This window comes from Tympanuchus pallidicinctus, unplaced genomic scaffold, assembly GCF_026119805.1.
Source record: "Tympanuchus pallidicinctus isolate F22 unplaced genomic scaffold, pur_lepc_1.0 scaffold20, whole genome shotgun sequence".
NCBI classification, from domain to species: domain Eukaryota; kingdom Metazoa; phylum Chordata; class Aves; order Galliformes; family Phasianidae; genus Tympanuchus; species Tympanuchus pallidicinctus.
Window position 1 is genome coordinate 7,119,280 of NW_026294722.1, and position 17,753 is coordinate 7,137,032.

General features: G+C 41.1%; 1 protein-coding gene across 3 annotated transcripts in view; it reads right to left on the minus strand.

Moving 5' to 3' along the window:
* The window catches only part of PHACTR3 (phosphatase and actin regulator 3), a 94,981-nt gene that overhangs the window by 29,879 nt on the left and 47,349 nt on the right, over positions 1-17,753 (minus strand). For 2 of the 3 annotated variants that reach the window (XM_052683444.1, XM_052683446.1), the window contains exons 2-7: positions 16,364-16,525; positions 15,415-15,492; positions 11,387-11,575; positions 8,285-8,488; positions 4,515-4,779; positions 3,411-3,658 (exon numbers count right to left, since the gene is read on the minus strand). In XM_052683444.1, the coding sequence (XP_052539404.1) occupies positions 3,411-3,658; positions 4,515-4,779; positions 8,285-8,488; positions 11,387-11,575; positions 15,415-15,492; positions 16,364-16,525 (1,146 nt within the window). The remainder of the gene's footprint in view (positions 1-3,410; positions 3,659-4,514; positions 4,780-8,284; positions 8,489-11,386; positions 11,576-15,414; positions 15,493-16,363; positions 16,526-17,753) is intronic. The other variant, XM_052683445.1, reaches the window with a different exon arrangement.

The window sequence follows — 17,753 nt, forward strand, 5'->3', positions numbered from 1 at the left end:
AGCCTGAAGTGAAGTCTCTATCTGCTGAGGAGTGGATTGCTTACGGTGTGCAGAGAGGAAAATGGAAGTGCTATTAAAGCTCAGTGAGCTGCTGAGTCACCCTGGAAGGACTGCAGTCTTCTAGTAATTAATTACAGGTATATTGCAGCAAGTAAATTTACACCAGAGTCCTATATGCCTCTGCTGTGCTGTCCTGGCCATTCTATGGTCCAGTCCAGGACTTCAGCAGTCAGAAAATTCTCAGTGCAGAGTAGCACCAGTCAGATGGATGTTGCCAGAGTACTCAGGAGCTGCAGTTAAACCATCAATCTGCTTGATCTTGGGAGCATGGTGTGCAATAGCTGTTTTTTGGTTTGGTACCTTTTTACTTTAACAGTGGTTGTGTTTTGTGGCCCTTTAAAAAAAAAAAAAGGTTTCACCTTTTCTAAGAAAGGTCATCTCACTTATAAAGAAAATGACATTTAATTGGTATTTTTATTTGGCATTTGAGATAGGATTAAAGTCTGCTTTAAAAGGGATGCTCTGGAGGATGGCAAGATACTAAATCCTAAATAGATTCTCATTTTCAAATATTGGCAGTTTATTTGCCCAAGATCTGGGGGACTACATTATTATTATTGTCACTATTGATCTTGAATTTCTTCATGCAGGGAGGAAAAATCTATAGCACATCCACATATGCATCTTGGGAAAAGTGGGGCAGACAGTAGGTATGGAATCCCTGGGTAAGAAGGGGCAAGTCTCTAAATAGTTGCAATGACCTAAAATGAATGAGTTCAAAACCCTGACTGGAATCTGAAAGCTGTGCCCTTGTTTAGCACCTTCCTCTTAATGCTTTCGAAGTCTGTTGCCAGCTTTAATTAAATTAAACCATACAGCCCTCTGTGAAGAATTAGATATGTGTTTAACAGATGGGTAAAAGAAGTTAAATTATTTGGCTGCTGCACACAGAGCATTCTGCTAAATGAGTATGTCTCCATCAGAAACACTTGGATTACTAAGCCACAGGCCTGGGACTCAGTCAAGCTTTTTTAAGCCTTCACCTCAATGGGAGTGGATGAAAAATGGGTGTTAGCAGTGCTCAACCCAAGCAGCACATGAAGGAACAGTTTCCCATTTATCCCTGAATACGCTCTCATTTTCACCTGAAAGTTTTAAACAGGCACTAAGGGGAATTTGGTCATGCCAGGAGGTTGCTGCAGAGAGACTGCACATGCACACTAAGCCCAGTGTCTCTTGAACACGACAGACATGCTGCCCATGTGCTGGCCATCTGTGTGGTGGATTTACAGGCAGTTCAGTGCATTTTGTGTGCACTGAAAGCAAGATATGTATACACCATGCAGCACATGTGGATTTCTCTGTCCAGAACTCTATAGAAGAAAACAAGGGAGCTATACATGTGCACACAACACTTTTTCTATATGCTTTTTAAATTGTAGAGGTGTGCTCTAAATGGTTATTCTCCTATTTATCAGTGACAGCTGAGGTATAAGCATGCAGAACTATTCCTGCTCTCACCAGGATGCTCTAAAACTACCTGCTATGTCATGCTATATCTCATGTTTGGATTATGGGAGAACAAGAGCTAGAATCATGGTGATTATTTGCTCAGACAAAGTCAGGGTTGTTTTCTGCTGCCCTCATCCATTTGAAAGTCAGCTGAAACTTATGCTGTGCAGGTAGAAGACTGCATGCACCTTTTTGCAAGAAGTCAGTTTTTGAAGCTGAAGTGCAGACACTGAATTAAGCTATCTCAGTATGTTCTCTAGAAGCTTGTATTTTCAAAGTGAGATGGAACAATGCAATACATTGAGACAAAGTAAAATGCAGCTGCTCTTCCAAGCTCTGACCACTCCCAGACTACTCTTCTGCAGACTTCAAAAGTCTACTACTCTGTGAAATTAAAAACACCAATCATAACTGAAAAATCTCAACTTTAACCCAAATCCCTCTGCAGTATTAAAGGAGTAGAGAGCATACAACCCACACAGGATAAGCTGTGCTCACTTCATCCAGATGTTAGGATTTCTAAAAGGCTTATGCTATAGCCACTCCCATGGTCCATATGCACTATGCACTCATTAATCTTTAGGGTATTTTACCAAATAAAAATGCAAGAGAGCTGGATTAAGCTGATCTCATAGTCCGAAGAGCTGCTTCCCATGCCTGACCAATTGGGTTAATTCCTGAAAAATAATACCTGCCAGACAAAATGAAAGGAGGGAGATGGTGTTACCCTCTTCAGATAACAGCAGGGTCTGTTCTCACCTTGACTGGCCCGCTGGTGGCCAGTTCTGTTATTTCACCTCCTGCAGAGATCCATTTTTGATGCTTCAGAATTGAACCAAATAAACCAAATCAAACAAATAATAATTTAAAAAAAAAAAGGGGGGGGGAGAGAACAAAGGAAACAAAGCCCCAGTTTTCCCCATATCCATTGTCAACACCTTGAGACAAAATCCTTCCTAATCACTATCTCAGTGGAAACTGAAAATGCAAATATCTTTATCTATTTTCTTCCTAATGATTAATTTCTCCTTGTCAGTATGATGTGTTCAATGCCAGTGTGTCCCATGACCATGGTTATGCCTTGTTTCACAATTTATGGCAGCTCAGCTAGGACAACAAATGTTTTGAGAACTCATACCTTTTTCATGTTTGGTCTCTGCAGGTTCCCAACAAAAGTTCCTGTGTTAACTCAATTGAATCCTGACATTTATTTTCTTGTATGTTTACTGCTCATTCTATCAAGCAAAAGGCAAATCCAAATACTGCACACTAATGCAAGGACCTTGTTTGCATCTGTTACCAGTTCAAAGCTACATGCAGAATGGCAATGACTAATTTGGTGATGTGAAAACACAGTACAGTAATCATAAAGTAACTCTGGATTAATTGATAATTTATATCCTGATTTTCAAACCAGCCCAGATTTTTAAAACTAGAAAGAACCTTTACTTTTAGTGAATTATTCTGGTGTTATTCCTGCCACTTCTGCATCTCTCATTCTCTCTAAAATGCAAATAGAGGCATTTGAATGAACGCTGACAGAAGCAGTGCCATTCAGTGTCAAGACCAGAAATGCCTTGCTTATATTCCAGCTTGCACCATATGAATGGGCAGCATCATATCTCTGAAGCTGCTTTCTTCTGGGTCATATAAGCACTCCACAGTAGGAATCCACAGTCTGAGCCACTGTGTTGCCTAGCTTGCCAAGTATTCATCCATTGCAGCCACCTCAGACACTTTGCGGCTGGAACCCTGTATGATTTGGATTTATGTTATAACTTTGGATTTGTGTTGTGCCACCACACAGAATAATTTATAGTGCTCAGTGTTTTCTGTTGTTTTATAGAACATTACGTTAGGCTTCAATAGTATATAATGAAATGAGTGACTTTCCTTACCAGAAATAATGGAGTCATTCAAAACTTCCTCATCCTGATAAAAAACAGAGTCTTCCTTAAGCTCTGAGTTCATTATCATGTTTTCTTTGTTCTCATCCGACTCTTTAACTGAATTCCTCTTATTTTCTGTATCACTGCTGTAATTCAGGGAGTTCTCCTTTTCTTTGTTGCGCTCAATGCTAGACGTTCTGGATGGACGGACATCCACTCTTTTTTTTGGAGAGCCTTTGCTTTCTCTTCCATGGAAGCTGTGGGTGGAAGGTCGAGCCCAGTTTTTACAAAACACTGTTTTAGTGCCACAGTAGGAACTTATCACTATATGAAAATGACTAGCATGGCCTGTAGCTCATAAAAGCCAGGACAGAGAGTTCAGTATGGGAGAACAGGGGATGGCATCCTCAAGACTGCTGACAATAATGAGCACAGAGATCTAGGTTTGTCATAAGGTACAGAAGGGTAATAATAAGGTACAGAGACTGATGTATTTGTTTGATATATAATCATGTGCTGTGCTGTACTGATTAAAGGAAAACACACAGGTGCATACCCCTAACATAAAACACACATGACATGAAGTATTCTCTTCCTGATATTTTCTGATCATGACAGAGGACATGGAAATAATACTGAATGAATCTCTTCTCCACAACAGTAGCTGTTATGGAGCTGAGAAATGTTACTAACTTCACTGGTTATTTCTGTCTTTCTCTAATACAGAGGAGGGTTCATAATGAAAACCAGATAAAGTACCCAACGTACACCCACAAAAGCATTTGTATTAGAAAATGTATACTCTATAGGCTCATGTATAAGCCAAGAGACATACTGAAATAGTAACATTTCTCAGATATATTTACAGGCCAGTTTGCCTTAGTTACTCTACCTTGATATGTTTGGAAGAGTTTCTTTTGCAGTAGGCCAAAGATAATTAACTCTTTCTACCTGCTTGAAAACCTACCATGTTCAAAGCAGTGACCTCAAGAAGATGAAGGCGAGCTGTAGAAGTGGTTGAAATGCTAAAAACAGGATAAGGGTGTTTACCAAGAGAAATGATTTAGTGGAATGACTCCTCATGCACCCATGTAGCCAAGAGGCTGCAGGTACCTGTCCTGCCGGTGTTTGGTGGCCAGAGCCCTGTGGAGTTCTTCAATGACTCTGCTGGGAGGTAAAGGCAGGTGGACAGCAGCCAGGTGAGGGGAGCCAGTCGGCGTTGTTACCTGTCCTCTGACGTGCGACTCGGAGCTTTTCTGGCCAGAGGAATGGAAGAGGCCAGCTTGTCCTGAGATTTGAGAGGAGCCAACAACTACATAATTCTTCAGGATAGTGGAAGGAGGAGACTTCATGGCTGGGTCATCTGTGTCGCTTCCTGCTGTCAAAATACAGGAGGGTAAAAGGTCATGCAATACTTGGATTTTTGTGCAAAGAGCCTGCACTGAAATTAATCTGATAGAAGAAAATAGTAATGTTTGGTTCTTGCTAAGAGGTAAATGGTTAAGCTGAGTAGCCATCTGAATTCAAAAGGCTCATGCTATGCAGGTCTGCATCTTTGATGTAGCAAAATAGATGCTTACCCCACATCCCTTTTCTCCCGCACAGTCATATTCTCCTTTTCCCAGTGCAATCTTGATGGTCAGTGCTGTTCTTGTTAGCTACTGATGTCCTGTACTGTGGTGGCTTTCCATTCTAGCACTTTCTCTGCTGGACTCTGGCAGATTATATTAAAATTTATGCACTGCGGTTGACAGTCAGGACAAAATGTACCAGTGTCTATTGTCTGCTCTTCTGTGATGACTGCACTGATCAGACCCCTGTCTTTCATATGCCAGTTGAGGAAATGCCAAAATTATTGTAATGTAACATTCACATAACAAAACTTGCCAAATGAAATCCAAATGAAAGATGTGGTATTGAGCACCAAGAAATGAATAAGAAGAAAAGGACAAGCTAACATGTTTGTTTGTTTTACATCTCAACTCAGATGTTTTTTTTAATCTTGTATAAGCATTTTACTGGAAGCTAGATTTTGATGCATAAATTCTCTAGCACCTGAGTCCAAAACACAGCAGATGTTTCCCTAGTTGTAAGTTTGGTAGTTTTGCATTCTTGAGATACTTGAACACTTAGGCTGAAAAGATGCTGATTAGTTTTTCTGTTTTGCAGTTCTCTTTTCCTTTCCCTTTTTTCCACATAGCTCAGTCCCAAACTTCCTGGCATATGGTGGTGGTTATTGCAATAGTTCGGTCTGGTTGCAAAAAGGCAACCTGACATCTTCGTGCAAAAGGACTTTGCTTTTCTCTTGTTGCCATCTAGTGTTGTAGACAGGAATTTAAACTGACACAGCTTATACAGGTATTGTACAAATTTGTTTTCACAGAACGTGTTTACTGTTTTTGAGGTAGGAGAGCAGAATTAATGAGAGCAACAGTAAAGCCACTTTGGGTTGGGAAGGAGAGCTCCTGTATCCACAACCAAATTCAAAAGTAAACTTTGAAAGCATAAGAACAATAAGCCCAGTCTCTTTTTTACATTTAAATGGTAGAGAAGAGAGCAAGATTTTACCACTGATGCCAATCTGCTTTCATATTCTAAGAGAGGTCTAAATCATTTTTTGATTTTAAGAAGGCATTTTTGCACATTTCTCTCCGTCTGACCCAGACCTCTTATCAGTGCCCACAGTTGTTGAATCTATCTCTTTATACCTCCAGGAGGCAGAGGTCAAGCTGATCTAAAAACTACACTATCAAAAATCTGAAAATGTCTGAAAGCACAGGAGCATTTCTTCAAGTCTCTAGGCATCCGATGTGCAGAGCCTTGGCAATGAGGTGCCTTCCTAGCCTGGAGCTGATCAGGACATTCTGCACCCACGAGACAGCCACCTTCTGCTAAGCAGAGATGTTTGTTCGGCATTCAAGTAGCAATTCTGATCATGTGCTCCTGTGGAAATACTTCTGAATTCGTTTTCCACCTCTGCTCAATGGGAGAGGGTTGTTGCATTTTCTCAGAGCTAGAACCCTGCATTCAGCTCAACCCCAAAGCAGGAAGAGAGGACACTTTGCTTTATCTTCATATTTGCTTGTTTCTGAAATGGGCCAGCAGCCAATTTTGTCCTCATTGCAGCTTGGGCCAATATTGCGTTTCCTTAAATCACACCTTATTCAATCTAATAACAGCTGTTCAGTGAATAATCTTGCAAAGTGATGTCTTGGCACCTTGCCCTGTTCCCCCTCTCTCTGTGATTAATTGGTGCTTGGCTCATTCCTCACTCCTTTGCTAACAACATCTCCAGCATTGTTAAATGGGAAAAAACCAAACACAAAAGAGCTTTTCAACCTCTTTGTTCCTTTTCTTTTTTAATAGCTCTTTGTTTGTCTCTCCCCATACATTTGTATCCCCTTTCACTCACTGACAGTATTTGTTTAGTTTTAACTTGCCACTGCCTCCACTTGCAAACAAAAATAAACAAATGTATAATGACCATTGGATAAAGGTCCATAGTTACTGCAGCCATTGAGAAAACCAAGAGTTGTTCTTTGTGGAATATTTAGGTGAAAATTAAATGGCAAAACTCAAAATATCCCAGATGTTAGAGGAAATACTTAGGTTAAGCAGCAAAATATCTAAACTCAAAGTGCTGTTAAGTGTATAGTGGGTCCATAACCTTGTTACTCTCTACAAGTTAGGTTTTCCAAATGGCCTAAATCCAACACAGAATGTCTCTCTTATCAGTTGAGCAGTGACAAAGGGGAGTCCTGGTTTGTCTAGTTTATATTGCAAGGTGGAAGAGAAAGGCCGGAGCTTGACCTATAGCAGAGAATGGTGAGAGAATCTGAACAATAGCTCCAAGAAGCATCTTGAATCTAGGTCACACTTAAACTCTTATGGCCTTTAGGTGTGGATGAAACATGAACATTTTTCATTGGAAACAAATACTTGTGATTTTCCTCAAAAAGACAGAAAACCCCAGTGTTTTCTGTGAGTTCCAGTAGTCTGATCAGTGTCTCTCTGATATTTTGTTTCCTGGTGACTTTGAAAACCCTGTTCTTTGTGTCAGTGGGGATGCAAATCAGGGCTGAGATAATGGCTGTCATTTAAAAGTCTAAATACCCAACAGGTCTGGCATTTAGATGTCAAGACTTGATTCTAATTTGCAGTAAGGCCCTTTTAACTGCCTTTACCATATGTAGGGGTCCCTAAAATTGGAAGAAACTAAAATCATATTCACTTTAACACCCCTTCTGTAGTGCCAGAATGTTGGAAAATGTAGTAACATTGGCAATACATTAGAAAATCAGGCCCAGAGGAACTGCTGTTGAAACATTCACTGAAGTCTGGCATGGAGTAATGCGTTGTGGGAGCCAGGTATATCACTTATGTGCATTCTGTGTAATTAGACCAGATTTCATAGCTCTAGTTTAGAACTACCCTAGAGAGCATAACCTTAAGACAGAAACCTCTACAAAGCCTACTGACTTGAACTTTCTTTTGGCTATTTTACTGTTATGCAGCAGGATTCTAGGTTAAAAATAATGAATAAAAATTAGAATCTTCCTCATGTTTTATGTCATATCAATATGAGCATCTGATTCAGCAGATGATTGCAGTTGGTTTGATATGTTTTACATGTGTTTAGTGCAAAACAAATAATCCACGGATAGATATGTAAAGTACAAAGATCAGTGTGTTTTTATCTGGCATCCAGATCACTCAGTTCAGGGAATTCATTAGCATTCTATTCATTCACTGCAACTAGCCTGATTCACAGTAGCTTGCAAACACAAGCCTTGCAAATGGATGTAAGAAAAAAAAAATTGTACCATATAAGTGAACAGTGTATAAGAGATTGGGAAAGTCTGTACTGACTGGCAATGACTGACCTGTGACACTCTTTGTGATTTTGGAGATTGCCTTAGGTGGTGGAGCTGGGAGCAATGGAGGGCTGGGAAGCTGCACTGGATTTCCTTCTGTCGGTTTCTGGGGAGAATCTGTGGTTTCAGGTGCAAGTAAGGCTTGTGGACTGTCTTCAGATGCTGGCAGACTGGCATCTTCCAATTCTTCCTTGGGTGCTGAAGGTTTCTTGGCTAGTAAGAAGATGAGTAAAATTAATGGAAAATGAAGTTAATAATACTGATCAGCCAGGAGACAATGCCAGGAACACTCAGAAGAACAGAACACATGGTACTCAGCTAGAAGCACTTCTTTACTGTGCCAAAAAAATTGTTCTGTGAAATAGCCAAACAGCTGAGGCAGGTAAAGAATAAAATGTATGAGAATATTGAAGAAATGTTAGTTCTTATGCTCCTGAGAAAAATTTGTGAGCCTCCTTTACTCCCCATTCCTTCCCTAACGCCAATTTTCCTTTTCTCTTCTCAGTAACAAAGACAGCAAGGTAAAGCAACTTCTGAGAACTGCAATGGATTTTCTTACAGCAGTGAAGCTGCAGTGTTGTGGTGTTACTGGGTGACTTCTTGTCTGTGCTATGAACGTGCCAGCAAAGAGCAAGGAGTATTAAACTTGTAATATTGCATGAAAGCTTGTTTTCCAGTTGTTCACAATATATTTTTTTCTTGATTAATACATTACATCAGCCTGCATCTTGCCATCTCTTACTGTACCTGACTCCAGAACTGATGAGTTTTTTCTGAAGATAAAGTTGGCAACCAAGAAAAGTCTGTCATAAAAAAAGATTTACCAGAGAATCTCAGCAGCTAGCATACAGCACAGAATGGGTGAAGTATTAAAAAAATGCAGTCACCAAAGCCATAATTTGAGATGGTGAAACAGCACTCATTTCAGGATTGTCCCCTGAAAGATGGCAAAAGCACCTAGCTTTTCCAGTTGGTAGAGGCTAAATGACTGAGCAGTTTGTTAAATTGGCCTGTCTGTGATAAGGGCGCAGGGAAATAGATCCCAAAAGGCATGAAACTGGAGGAGGACATAGGTGAAATTTCAGTGATTTAGTCTAAAATTAATATCTGATTCCAGCAGTGCTTAGACTTGTGCAATGATCTTTGTATTGGCATACATGAGGACCCACAGGCAGGTCTGAGCAACTTGGGCAGTCCCCTCCAAACGATGCATCCTGACACCATGGGCTCAGTAGTAGCCATGAAGGTTGTTTGTCCCAGCCCAGCAGGTAAAGCACTGATCCAAGTGGGGAGATAAGAGTTTCCCCTTAGCATGAGAGCTGTCCAGACTGTTTGGGCTGGAGAAATGGTAAATCCCCAACTTTTAGCAGCCTGGATTGTCTAAACAAAGTACATTTCCCTCCAAAGCATTCTAGACCATCTCCTAAAAACCCAGAGAAGTGGGTACTCACAGCTGCCACATCACAAACTTTTTCTTGGCTTGCTTTTTATGCCTTATTTGGAATACAAGCTCACACTCTCTCTCAGCATCCTGGTATTCAGAGTGCATGGGGAAGCACCAGAACAGTTGGAAACAATAGCATTGGCAAGATAATAGCATTTAATTTGTTGACTAACAGATGAATAAATGTGCCTAGAAGAGGAGGAATGAGTATTTGTCATTCAAGAATGACAGGAAATTAGAATAAATACACAAATGTGACTTGTTAGGAAAGCCTCCTTATGTGATAGTTACCAAAATTACTACCTAATTTCCTTTTAAATATATATTTATAGGGAAATGCTTTGTTCTAGGCTGACATCAGTTTGTATTTTTATTCCTACAAGTATGGAAGACGTGAAATAGGAAAGAAAAATTGAGGAAGAAAGATGTTAGTGGCTTGCCAAGAAAATCAGTCATATTTGGATGCTTTTCCTTGAGTTGAATGGTACTTTCTTCTGGCAGTAATTTCACTCCCTGTGATATGAGAGGATGCTCAGTGAAAGTGCAGTGAGCAGCCATAGTGGGACTATGCAGGTAGGGAGGGTGGACCTGAAAAATGCTCAGCCTCAAACACACCTTCTGAACTTGATTGTGTTCAGAGTGGTATCACAGAAATATCATGTACTATTGTCTAAAAATCATTTTATGGCCCCAGAAAAGAAAGCTTTGCTTCTGTTTTCTTGTTTTGTTTTGTTTTTGTTTTTTGTTTTTCTTTCTGTCATTGTTTTTGTTAATAACAGCATGTTTGAGTCAGAGTCTGAAGGCAGACCTGAGTCTTGAGCACACAAACCTATTAACAGATTTCATACTGCAGAGTGAACATTTCCTGCTGAAAATAGTCCAAGGGCTCAAGACTCCTTCACAGAGTAGACAATTACTTATGGAGAGCCACTGGTCAAAATGCCACCTTGCTACTAGGTAAAAATCTTTCCCTTGAGCTTGTCCCCACACCCACTGGCTGGGTTACGTGGGCCAAGCTGCCCTACTTCTGCCTAAGGAGTTAATTGTCTGTGTATTAAACAAACATGAGCTCTACAAATGTTTCCTCATAGTCCTGTCCTTGACCTTCATTCCATAACCTGAGGATGAAAAGCTGTCTGTCAGGAAGTCAGTGGAACACCCTGCAGCTGTCCCTCACCACTCCTGTTTGCCAAAGCACAGTTCCACAAGAAGGACTTGGTTTAGCTTATCTGTACTTGCAGCATTGAGCTGCACTTGTGTTTGCAGGGTGATGGCGTAGATAGAAGTTGTGCACTGAATGTTGTTCCTCAAGCCAGGACAGACAACTTCAGCCTTGGCAGAGAAGTCTGAGAAATTTTTTTTTGAGAGAAACTTGTTTCATGTTCACAGCAGTCGCTGCTAATTCCAAAAGAGCACCATGCCAAGACTGGATTGTCTCATAATCCAACTAACCCCATTATGTGAAGATTTGTGTGGTCCCTCAGTTTGGTAGCAGTCTCAAAATCACTGTTATAAAAAATAACGAGTGCTAACTCAGTATGTGGCTGCTGAGCTGAATGAGGTGTTCTGGCTGTCCACCACACTAACATATTTGACTCCTCATGCAGCTGCTGGGCAGAAATGTCTTTTAACGTCTTATTATATTTTGAAACATTTTTATTCAATACCTGCATCTTCTTTCAGCTCATCCAAATGCAGCTCTTCACTAAGTGAGGTTACATCTGTCGTGGCTGCTGTTGTACTCTCTTGCTGCATCTCTTCAGAGTCGAGTGCCTGGCACACAGGTACACAAGCTGGAGTGTCACTCTGTGTTGCTCTTGTGGCATCATCACCAGTGCAGGCTTTTCCTTCAGTATCTACAACACCAAATCATTTATTCTTAATTAAACGATGAGCAGTGAAAGCTGAACCTCCCTGCTATCCTCTTTAGCAGAGTGAGTCTCAAAGCTGTAGTAATTTCAGAGTAGTCAGGGTCTGAGGTTTCTTTTAGAGAAGCACTTGATTTCTGAAAGTACTGAGCATCTGTAATGTAAAACTCATGGATACCAGCCCATCTGCACACTAACATCCACCCAATTTTCTAGACATCTTTTTCTGTGCGTGTCCAGCAACCTGGTTAATTAGGCGCTGTACATATAGAGACCACTGTGCTTTGAAGCACCTGCTGTGTGGAAGATAAGCATGAACATGGGAGATCAAAGGGCTCTGGAAGGAGGCAATTCCTTCTCTGAGCAGAGCTCACAGTGCAGCATGAGCACAGGTTGCTGTGACATGTCAGGGTCATGCCAGGTTCCATGTGCAGGACACTGCTGTCCAGCTGCCCAGCAGTAATGCTGGCAGGACTGCTAGTATTCTCTACCCAGCTGTAGATTTTGGGCACAGCATTGGATACTCAGCTTCAAAAAGCATGTCTTGTATAATTGAGCTGATCAGGTATTCAAATCCCTCCTCATGCAGACCTAGAAACTGCTCTCTTTGCTTACTCTGAAAGATTTCTGTGCCAGTGATCCCTGCAGCTGTATGCATCTTGATGACTGAAGCTTTTCTTGTATTCCCTTATTCAAGCAAGATTCCTCAGAATACAAACTATCCTTTTACTGCCCAACTCTCAGAAATTCACAAGATCAACGTCACCATTGCAAAGCAAAGCAATTACTTCCCACTCTTGCCATCTGTCCATGTTGATGGACATGCCTGCTGTCCACTCCTGACTTCTAAATCGTATTTCTCAGCCCTATACCCTCCTTTCTGGAAGCCCCTGACAGGGCTGTTTCCTTGCAATGATATCATGGCAGGTTTCTTCAACACTGATTGAAAACCAGCTAGCACTCACAGCTATTCCTTTTTAATACAATCTGGACAATCTGCAGAATAATTTATTGCCCTTTAGGGTAAGGGTATCAGATTTTGGCCCAGAGATGCTGCGGAACGGATGCAGTATTTTTGTACACTGAGCTCTGCCTCATAATCACGTTTGGTGAAAAGTTACTGTTCTTAAAATAGTCCCTGCAGTAGCACAGTTGCTATGATACAAGGAAGGGGAGGGGGAAAAAGTTCATTGCCTACATTTCAGCTCATTGGGAAGGCAGCCTATACATAATCATTGGTGTATTAACAGCTGCCTCTGTTACTTGACAGGCAGCCCTTACCTCCCATTGCTGTAAGCAGAGCTCCACCTGGTTCGTTTTGTGCTCACAAAGGGGAGAAATACTGGGGGAAGTTCCCTCAGTGTTTTCAAGGTAACTCTGCTTCACACGTTTCTCACATCCTTCAGAAAGGCAGGCTGCTGACAGCTGTGCCACAATAGAGCTGCAGACAGAGACATGAGCTCCTTCAGATCCTGGCCGATGAGAACGTAATGACTAACGGAGTATTGACAAGGAGACAGCCTTGCTGAAGAATTTCTATTGAGGAACATCTGAAACTCAGAGAAGTGATGCTCCTTGTCAGAAATGAGCAGCTTGTGCATAGAGCAAAGTGGACTTTCTGCTTTGATTGGCAGTGGTTCCCAACACCGTGGTTATAGACAAAGTCTGAGGATGGGAGAAAGCACATATCCTGGTACAGAAAGCAGCAGAGTCTTGGGAATTGCAAAGTAACCAGAAGAATCGGGGCTGTGATTTATCTGGGAAAGAATTCCACTGTGTGCAGGACCTGTACCCTGTAAGCTACAGTGAAGCTGTATGGCAGGTTCAGGAGGTTCCAAGGGCAGCTTGGTATTTGCCATGTACGAGCAGAGTGGCATGTATGAGCCACAGATTTGGCTGTGCAGCATGGCTGGGCAGCTGTGTTTTGGGGTTGTGCGAGGAGACAGGGTGACATAACCTGTTAGGATGACTCATCCCCAAAGCAAGGATGGCACAACTTCACCCTGGGCTGCTCGCAGATTGATGCAAAGTCTGTGCTAGCTCAGTGGCTTGCTCTGAGCCAGCAGTATGGTCCAAAATGCTGCCTGACAGACCTTATGCTGTGAAGCTGGAGCGTGACGTTGTAACTGCATGAAGCAGATCTACAGATTTCTCAGACTAGAGCTTCATCATGGTTCAGACTGATTATGAAAGTGAGCAGTAATCATGTATCTAGAAGAAGAGTAGAGCCTGATGAAATAGAGAGATTTAAGGATTTACAGCAGTCTTTTTAGCTTAGTACTGCTGCTCTGGCAATTGCAACTTACTGCATAAATGAGGACTTAGCCTTGAAACTGCTGCCACTTCAGCTCAGTCCAAGTAGGGCACTAATCATTTACTGAGAATTATTTGGGTCAATTTTTGATACCGGTTAATAAGCTACTTCTGCTGATAATATAATAAAATAACCCTGGAGATTCACAGCACTTTGTGTAAAGAAAAATAACTTGGAGGCTGCTGCAGTGTCCTTCAGCTGACTGTTAGCTGCTCTTCCTTTCTGGGCACAGGGTGGTACTGTAAGCTGGTTTGGTGTTTAGAGGAGCTCTGTGCTTTGCTGTTTTATTTACTGCTGTTTTGCAATGCTCAGACATCCGTGATTTCAAATTCATAGGTTATGGGGAAATTCAATACTCCCAGAAGATACAGAATGTATTTTTTTCTATCAGGTGGTGCTGATATGCTGATAGGACGACTAGTTTGCAGAATGAGAGACAGAAAACTCAAGGGAAAGGCATTAAAAATGTGCCTTCTAAAACTGCCCCTTTTAGAATAAGCTGATGGTTTGATAAGTATTGTAACTTGAACATATTAATCCATGTTAAAATATATCCAATAAAATAATATGATAATTGCTTTAATGCAATGAAAAAAAAATCCTGTTTAAAATACTCTTTTTTTTTTCTGACTCTTCTGTTGCTCGGTTACACGCCAGCATAGCATCACTGCGTGCTGTCCCACAGGCTATTTATAGTCACAGCATTTGTTTCATACAATGGAACTCAATTATTACTTTCAAAGAACATCATTCCTATCTACCAGATTGGTCAAACTCAAAAGGCTGATCTTTCCTCAGTACAATGCTTTCTGCTATTAAGTTTTCAAAGCAAAGAGGATTTTATTTTTTTTAATCTATGTTTACATGGAAAGGGCAATTGGGATGCTGTCCAAAACACACGGAGCTCACTTGGTCTTGCAGAATAGTCACCCAGGTAGCCACCCAGATCCCTTAACCATCTGCTAGGGCTTGGAAACAGTGATACACAGAACCACAGTCCTTTGTGCATATCTTTCATTCAGTGACCTCTACTGAATCTGGTTTGTACTTGGGATGGCTCTAAAATGACACTACTATCAAATGCTTCACTTTTGCTCGTGAATGGAAAGCCAGAAAGGCAGCTGAAAAAAATCACATTAGTATGATTTTATGAGATTGGGAGTCATGGACTGTACTTTTAAGCTTCCCTGCTGAATGCATCTGTTATGTTTCAGTTTGTATTTGCACCAGTTGTAGCTGACTTTCTTGGCAGTTGGATTTAGCTGGGTTTAGAGCAATTGCATAAAATACATCCACCAGCTCAGACTCACAACATGTATAAATCCAGGCAAGCTGGAACTGCATTCAAGGTAGAAAAAACATCAAAAAATTAAACTGTATGGGCTGCTTGGAACAGGGAGGGATTTAAAAAAAATACAAAAACTAACAGCCTAATACTGATTTTTTTTTCTGCTTGTACTAAAGGTTTTCTTTTTTATACACTTGATTGTTTGATTGTTGAATTTTTACTTACCCTGTTCCATCATTTCCAGAAGGCCTTTCTTAATGAGTTCATCCCGACCCTGTCGTGCTGTCATTTTCTTCTCCAGCACTGCAAGAAGTAGTAGCATGATACAGCACCAGCTTACAGTGGAGTATTCCATACCCGACTGAGAGAGCTGCAATGTGGTATTTCTCTCTAGTCTCAAGTGTTGTGTGCTTGGAAAGAAATGCAAGGAGTTTTGGGGGAACTTGGACCAATCAGCCAATTTTGTACTTTCTCCTTTGTTAAAACAGTAAAATCAAGCACACAGAGTTGAGATTTATGATCTAAGATGCTGCTGATCACCCTGAGAGCAGAATAGCAGTGGTGTTAGAGCCTTGTGCTGTTTGGTACAGTGTATTGGAGCTGCTGCAGGAGGTGGTGTCCCTCACTGTGACACTCCAGAGGGTATCAGAAAAGTGGAGGGAACTGCACCATCTTCTCTGAGGAAAAAGCAGGCAAGTTTGTCTCCTTACTGATCTGAGACACACCTGGTTAGTAGTGAGAGTGTGCAGTGCATGTGCTGAGCTTCTCTACTGCAGGCAGCTGTTTGAGGGAAGGCATTTTGCATGCTGTAGTTCCCTCCTGTCACTTCTCATGATGTTATTGTGACCTATATAATCTTCACCCCAAACAAAATGGGTGATGATGCCTGGGGACATAAATGTAGTCTATTTGGAGAAAGGACACTCCATGAAAGCAGTCTATGTCAAGGTTTGTGCTTCACTCATATTTTTAGCTTTTCTTCTAAATGTATGACATTGTACTATACAGGAAGCCTGCATATATAAGTGTTTTCCAGTTTTAAATGTTATAAATCTATAACATATTGAGATCTCCAAATTAGATTTAGATCAGGTCATCACTAGTATTTCTGTGCAAGCACATTTCTCCCAAGCTGAGCTTTGCTTCGTGCAGTGTCAGACTGCTCTCATCGTACCTGCAGAGGTCTGCTTTAACTTCTCATTTTTCTTTTTCCGCCACTTCCAGGGTTTGAAGATCCTGCCCAGTGTTGCCAGTTTGCTGTTTCTCCTCACTGGTGGAGTTCTAATCCCTGAGACCAAGTAGTCAGAACGCACTGCAGGAGACTGCTCCATCTCATCTGAGAAGGGAAATGAGAGGAAAGCCAGCAGTTAGACCAAGTGCTTCAGCATAGCCTTAAAAAGGGGACGTGAATGGAGGCTCCCCAGCTAACAAGTGTTTGGTCTTGTCTGCTGCTTCCTACCAGTGTCTTTCCAGGCTGTGGACTTTCACAGTACCTGTCTGGATGCCAAATACTTGAGCATCTCCACTGCTGCCTTCTCTCAGGGATCTATCAAGGCTATTAGGTACATGGAGAGGAAGATGTGCTAAATTTGTACACCCTATGCTTTATTCTATCTCTTTCCTGACTTTGATTCAGCAAGGGAATGGTGTTACTCTCTGTCCCAAGGGCTGTGTAACTCTGCGTTACAGCCTTTGGATACATGGAGAGCTGGGTACTCCCGAGAGCTTTAGCAGCAGAAATTTAACACATATGCAAATTGAGCCCACACAGGCTCCAGTTAATCAAACAAATGTAATGTTCATTTAGAAAAATTTAGACCTTTATGAAGAGCTAAAGAGGGTGTGAGAAAGCTCAGTCCTGCCTGAAAACCCAGCTGCCAGTTCTGCTCTCAGGCCACAGGATATTGCTGTCTTCTACATGAATTCTCTTCACAAAAGCTAACACAGAACACACTGACTTGTATGAGCTAATGCTTTTATATAAGAATAGTTTGATATATGCTACGTAAATAAAATCTTGAAGCTATTGTGCAAATTTATTCCTTGAGGAAGTTAAAGGGAAATTTCTTTCCCTTTCGTCCTGCCAAGCCACAGGAATTCACACATAACATTTTGGCTGGAAAAGCAATTTAAGTATTTTTAATATTTTGTCTTGAAAATGCAGTCAAGATTTTGCTGTGTGAAATGATGTATACTGACTGTTCATAGTTGAGTGATGGCCCAAACCATGAAACAAAGTAGCACAGGTCCATAAATGGGGTTATTGATGGCTTCATTAAGATTTGTATTTGAGCACCAGTATAGTGGTTGTTGAATGAGAAGCTGCCATCAGTCATCAGATGTGGTACATAAATAAAACCTGAATGACAGTTTGTTGTTGAGTAATAACATACGATCTAAATAAGCAACGTGGAGCTATGAACATATGCACATTTCCAAGAAACTTCTCTCTGAAAAAACATTTATTACAAATTGCTTTATGACTGCTAGACAAAAACTATACAGCATCATCTAGGTTTTGTTTTTAAGTTAACGGGGTGAACGTGTTTAAATCACAGTATGGA